Genomic DNA, 7047 nt, shown 5'->3' on the forward strand with positions numbered 1-7047 from the left:
TATGTCTGCTAGAAGGATCTAAGGCAGGGGTGTCAAACTCAATTGCATCGCGGCCGCATCAACATTATGATTGCCCTCAAAAGGGCCGGTTGTATCTGTAAGATTAGATGTCCAGCGCATCCCCTCCCCTTTACATTAGATGTCAAGAGCCCCCCACCATCAGAAGTTGAGTCCCCCCCTCTCCCTTACATCACAGTGCACCCCCTTTCCTTATGCTGCTTCTGGGAAGAAGGGTCTGGAGTAGGACCAGAGGAGGGCTGGAGTTCTCCTGCAGCTGCAGGAGAGGTGTCAGGGCCACATTAAATGGCCTGGAGGGCCGGATTCGGCCCGCAGCTCCAGGAGAGGTGTGAGGGCCACATTAAATGGCCTGGAGGGCCGGATTCGGCCCATGGGCCTTGTGTTTGACACCTGTGATATAAGGTAACATTCCTGAACCGGTCTAGTAGTTCCTCCAATAGCTCATGTTTTCAGGATGTCACATGGGTAGTTCAGATGTAATGCTGACCTCCTATGTGGTCAATATCCTGCCATAAAATCTGTATATAACACTTCCAGAAGTCATATACCCCCTCTGTGATTTCTGACTCGAATCCCTTCATCACTATAGACAACACTAAGGACCTATAGCTCTAAGATCATTCTAATTCTAGACTATCTATACTTACTCGCTCAATAACATCTCGAAGGTCAGGGTCAATGTTCCTTGGATAGTGGTTCCTGGATCTGACTGATTCTGGAGGTTCTCCCGTGGCCATTTCGAACAGGATGACACCAAGAGAATAATAGTCGGCCATGGCATCGTAGGGTTTATTATAGTAAACCTGATAAAAAAGAGAACAGAGAGTAAGGGTAACTATAAAATAAAGCACATGATCAGCCATACACAGAGCAGTAATAAAAGGTAAGAAATAATTGGTAGAAATGACAGGTCACAGTGTGGCCCCTGATGTTTTTTTGGCTTCTTGTCACAATCATTGTGACCCTGCTACCTTCATCTCCAAAATTCTTGTTCTTTCATTATAATGATATGGCTGATAAACATAATAATATAAAGAGGGAGGGGGTAAAGGGGGAAAATAAGGGTGTTTTTTACTTACCTCTGGGGCCATATAGGCTTCAGTACCGGCACAGCTATACGCCTTCTTGGGTCCAAACATATCCACTTTAGAAAGGCCAAAGTCTGCTATTTTGACATGGCCAGCGCTGTCAAGCAGTATGTTCTCAGGTTTCAAGTCTCTGTAAAAGAAAAGGAGAGAGTTATATTTACACATCAAATATTTTAAATCAAAGTTCACCCAATACTAATAGGTCAGTTTTAGATGGGTTAGATCACCTACTAACTGTCTGCACCACTTTATGAATTCAGCGTGATCCTCGTGAGCTCAGTTCCCGGCTTACTGCACTTGAAGTAACCATGTCAAGTCCAAGTCTGTCATTCTGTAATGCTTTAACATCTTCATTGAAAACAAGGGAGCAAAAACACTCCATGGGCTGTCTTTCTCAGTCACATTTTGCCCTACTAGTGGGACATGATTAAGTCCCACTAGGGGGCGATACGTATTAGAAGGAGAAAGCCTGGGGAGTGTTTATATCCACATGTCTTTAAGGGTCCTTTCACATGGGCGGATCCCGTGATGATCCGCCCCGTGAACATCCGCTTGCTCGGCGGGGATCGCTCCGTTGAGGTTCAGCAGCAGGCGACAGAACTGGCAGAGGGCATCTCAACCCTTGTACACCCATCCACAACTAGAGTACCAGTGTTGGGTGGTGTTATCCTTTAATAAAGAATGGCAAATATGGAGACAAGGTCATGATAAAACGCTTACCTATGAATGATGCCACGTCCGTGTAGATATTGCAGAGCACAAAGAAGTTCGGCAGAAATAAATCTGTAAAAAAAGAGAGAAGGTCAATTAATGTCACATTTCTAACATAAATAAGTAAATAAATGATTAATAGATGATTCCTTCCAACCTGTGCAAGTCTTTGGAAGGAATGTATTACTCTGACAATGATAGGCACTGTTCAGTTTTTGGGGTAATACATTAAGAGGTTGCTGCCCGCCGGCCATCAAATGACAGCTGCGCGGTGCGACTTGTTCTGGCCGGGCGTCATATTACATCCTTGACTTCTCGGCCTCCAGGGGGCAGACACCCATCGCGTCACTTGGGTATAGGTACGCGTGCCCGGCGGCCGCGATGTCTGCAGGCTTGGGTACAGGTATGCATGCCTGGCGGCCGCGTTGTCCGCCGGGCACACTCGATTGCCGTCGACACAGCCAAGGACGTGGATTTGTGTGTAAACACATAGATCTACGTCCTGTCAGAGGAGAGGAGACCGATGGTGTGTTCCCAGTACAGAGAAACACCGATCGGTCTCCTCCCCTTGTGAGTCCCGTCCCCCTACAGTTAGAATCACTCCCTAGGACACACATTTAACCCCATAGCGTTAACACCCTAGCGTTAACCCCTTCCCTGCCAGTCACGTTTACACAGTCATCAATGCATTTTTATAGCACTGAACGCTGTATAAATGTGAATGGTCCCAAAATAGTGGCAAAAGTGTCCGATCTGTCTGCCGCAGTGTCGCAATCACGACAAAAATCGCAGATCGCCGCCATTACTAGTAAAATAATAATAAAAATACCATAATTCCATCCCCTATTTTGTAGACGCTATAACTTTTGCGTAAACCAATACGCTTAATGCGTTTTTTTTTTACCAAAAATATGTAGAAGAAAAACGTGCCAAAATGCATATCACACTTGTGGTGCCAATGATTCTTAATGACATCTCAAACTCAGGTAGCAGTTGCCTGAAAAAATGCACCAATATGTACATTTCAAAAGTGCATGAGGCTCACTGCCAAAAAAAGTTACTTTGGCACATTTGTCACAAGTAGGGCAGCCCATACAAGTGAATAGGCTGCCCTGTTCTGCTGCACAACAAACATGCAAAAAAAGTGCAAATAAACACTTTACATGGTACAGGTGTGAATGCATCCTTGGACAGTACAGTTGAACCTCGGATTACGAACATAATCTGTTCCGGGAGAATGCTCATAATCCAAAGTACTCACATATCAATGCAAGTTTTCCCATTGAAGTCAATGGAAACGAAAATAATTAGTTCCACATTGACTTCAATGGGATGCAATACCGAATGCGGCCAGAGGTGGGGTCGCTGAAAACGGTCGAAAAGACCCTAGGACACTTTGGCTCGCTTCCTGCGCCCCCATACCTCAGGCCAAATGAGGTACTGCAGGCCAATGTTCGGCTTTTCTCGGCTTCTTCGCCCCCCGTACCTCAGGCCAAATGAGGTACTGCAGGCCTATTTTTGGCTCTGCTCGGCTTCTGCGCCCCGTACCTCAGGCCAAATAAGGTACTGCAGGCCTAATTAGCTTGAATTCTGCTCGTCTTGCGAGTCAACACTCGCAAACCGAGTCAGAATTTTAAAAAAAAGTTGCTTGCAAATCAAAACGTTTCCAAACCAAATTACTCTTAATCCGATGTTCTTTGTGAGCCATACCTTATTGTATCAGTTGATAATGGAGCAGTCTTGAGCAGGTTGAATAGTTCTCCTCCTTTCATGTACTCCATAACGAAAAAGAGATCCTCCTGTAAAAGATAGAGAGAAATGTATTGGTTTAGAGAGGTAAAGTGGATGTGGGGTTTGTGTTTTGTGAGAAATGCAGAAATATTGGGTTTATAACAAAGGACAGCATTGGATTTCTGACAGGATCAACAGGTCTTTTTTCTGCTCTTATTGAACAGGTATTGCAGAATGCTTTAGTTTGTATATTTAATAGACCAAGTGGGAAAAACAAGAGATGGTCACTGTTGGGTTTACATTCACTTTAAATCTAAGTTCACATTAAAGTCAGAATACAATGCTTGGCAAGAACTTTAAATGTATGTTAAATATCTTTCCTCATTGGGAAAGCAATATACAGAGCCACATGACATGTTCTACCAGGCTGCCATTACAATGACTCTATCATGAGAGAAATACAGGGGGTATACCTGATCCCAGTCAGTGACAGCAAAGCCAAAATAAGAGCAACACAGCCGGGGAGAACCAGAATTCCCAACATTCTACAATGGCGACCTCTGTGAAGCTGGACCATCTCTAATGTTTTTTTTTTGGGGGTTTGGGAATTTGTTTCTAGGTCTGTACTAGACTTGGAGATCAAATGGATAATATGGATGTGATCTGATGAGTGATTGATAGGAATGTCACACTTACTTCTGATTGGAAGGTTCCATAGGCGTGTGTACAAAAAGCACTGTCTCCAACATCTTCAAGTATTTGTCTCTCTGTAAGTACACATTTAGGATCTTCATTCAATAATTGCCTTTTCTTCACCACCTTGACTGCCAGTTTCTGGTCTGTGGCAGGGTGGGATGCCAGGGCGACCTAAAAAAAAACAAAAAAAAAACACAGGACACAAATGATTAGATATAATTCAGCACCAGGTTCTGAAAAGGTTACCTCTAGGTCCCCAGCAGCAACCCCCAGCCTGGCTACAATTGTTAGTCTTATGCCACGTACACACCATCACTTTATGTGATGAAAAAAAAAACAACGTTTTAAATCATGAAATAAAACAACGTTTTTGAAACTTCATTTTCAAAAACGACATTGCCTACACACCATAGTTTTTTTCAAAATGCTCTAGCAAAGCGTGGTTACGTTCAGCACTCTTTTCCATTGAAGCTCGCTTCATAACTTGCTTCTGAGCATGCACGGGTTTAAAAACATTGTTTTAAACGTCGTTTTGCCCACACACTATCATTTTAATTGACACAAAAAACGAAGTTTTGAAAAACGACACAAAAAATTGAAGCATGCTTCAATTTTTTTTTGCCGTTTTTCACAAGACATAAAACAACGTTTTCCCCCACACACGGTCATTTTAATTGACCTTTTCAAAACGTCGTTTTTTTTCATCACATAAAGTGATGGTGTGTACGGGGCATAAGATTAAAAACACAAGTTTATAGAGTATGAACTCAGCAGGCCTTTAGCAAGTTGTAAGTGGTTTTGACTGTTATGCCCCGTACACGCCATCACTTTATGTGATGAAAAAAAACGACATTTTCTGTGAAGTAAAAAATTACATTTTTGAAACTTCAATTTTCAAAGACAAAGTTGCCTACACACCATCGTTTTTCTCACAATGTTCTAGCAAAGCGAGGTTACGTTCACTACGTTTTTCCATTGAAGCTTGCTTCATAAGTAGCTTCTGGGCATGCGCGGGTGAAAAAACGTTGTTTTAAACGACGTTTTTTGCTACACACGGTCAATTTCTGTGAAGTAAAAAATGACGTTTTGAAAAACGACACATAAAATTGAAGCATGCTTAAATTTTTTTTGGTCGTTTTTTACAAGACATAAAACAAAGTTTTCCCCCACACACGGTCATTTAAAGTGATGTTTTTAAAAACGTCATTTTTTTTCATCACATAAAGTGATGGTATGTACGCGGCATTAGTCACTACCTTCTAGACTGTTAGTGAATGGGGATAGCTTTAAATAGGCTTTTAGCAGGCTGCAGTAGGCTTTTAGCAAACTTAGAGAAAACTACAGCCAGCACTCACTCCTAAGCCTCGTACACACGCTCGGTTTTCTCGGCAAGAGCCAGCAAGAAAACTGCCGAGTATACCGAGTGTGTGTACGAGGTTTTGAGGTTTCTCGTCAAGAGAACTGACAAGAATCTCGACGAGAAAAATTGAGAACCTGCTCTCTATTTTCTCGTTGTGATTCTCGGCAGTGTTTTCCTGCCGAGAAACCCGAGCGTCTGTATACTTACCTGTCGCCGTGGAAACCCGTGCATGCTTGAAATGACGTTGACGCACTGCGCGTTAGCTTCCAAGGTATAGGTAGGGTGTAGCAAGATGGCGGCAACGGCATCAAATGTGACGAGCGCATGGTCGTCGTAGTCGATGACGTCACCGCGTTCATGCCTTTCAAAAGAACTGCGGTTCTTTTGAATGGAGTGTCTGTACAACCGGCCGGCAAGAGATTATTTTTTTCCCAACGAGATTCTGGGCCGTGTGTACAGGGCTTCAGTCTGTATTCAGTGTTTTTATATTGGGGCTAAAGCTCCGAAGCCAATCTCTATACAATCTGCTAAATACAGTTTAAATACACATTAGCCTATTGCCTTATCTATCAACAGATTTGTAATTGTGCCGAGCTGCTTTTTGTGTATTATGCCCCCGACAGACACCATTAACATGACTTTAGTATGCAGAAGGGGGTTGCAGGGATCACAATGGCAACCCCACCACTAGCTCCAGGGGGCCCCTGCAGCCTCCCTGTCATATTATCACATCCTCCACAAAGTCCAGCTCCTATCTGCCCAAGGCCAAGGGCCCCACAGCCACGCTCCAGTACTGGGCTTCCACTTTGCCTTCCACGGTCCACACCCCTCCGTTCTCATTGGCTGGGGACAAGCTCTGAGCCATTTCCTGAATGGAGAGGAGCACAGGGTGAGAACAGCCCAGGGGCCAGGTCAACTTTTGCATCGGGGCCCACAAGCTTCAAGCTACGCCTCTGGACTTTAGGCTAGATTCACTCCACTCGCTTTGCATTCATTTAACACACACTAAGCACATTTGAGATGATATGTGTTGGCATTCTTTTTAACAATGATGTAAAATAACTTTATTGTACCTTCCTTGAAGCACATTTCATTAAATGCATTATGTTCCATTTTAATTGAGCGCACACTAACGCATCACGCTGGTGTAAACTCGTCTTATTGGAAATAATTGATTTCAGTTTGTCATTGAGTAACGCAGCTCAGCACGTGTAATGTAAATGGGAAGTAGTAAGGAATACAGTGGTGTGACCTCCATCGACAACCTACTGTTTGCCCACTGACAATATCAATAACCAGCAACTCGCAATAAATTAAACCTGCTGTTCATATATCTTTGATTACTTACTTTTCCGTAACTACCCTGACCAAGTATTTTATGAAAGACGAAGCTGTCAAGGTTAAAGTTGGCTGGTGGTCCTTGTCCTGCGGTGGTGCCGGGCA

At 43.5% G+C, this 7047-nt stretch overlaps 1 protein-coding gene across 1 annotated transcript; it reads right to left on the reverse strand.

Moving 5' to 3' along the window:
* Positions 1 to 971: 971 nt before the first annotated feature.
* On the reverse strand, positions 972 to 3665 carry LOC120937294 (probable serine/threonine-protein kinase DDB_G0277449). Its single transcript, XM_040350381.1, has 4 exons — positions 3528 to 3665; positions 1827 to 1889; positions 1098 to 1236; positions 972 to 1031 (listed from the first exon to the last, which is right to left on the reverse strand). The coding sequence occupies exons 1-4, from the start codon at positions 3596 to 3598 to the stop codon at positions 972 to 974; spliced, it is 333 nt and encodes a 110-aa protein (XP_040206315.1). The 5' UTR covers positions 3599 to 3665.
* Between the last annotated feature and the right edge of the window lie 3382 nt (positions 3666 to 7047).

This window comes from Rana temporaria, chromosome 1 (assembly GCF_905171775.1).
Source record: "Rana temporaria chromosome 1, aRanTem1.1, whole genome shotgun sequence".
Taxonomy (NCBI): Eukaryota; Metazoa; Chordata; class Amphibia; order Anura; family Ranidae; genus Rana; species Rana temporaria.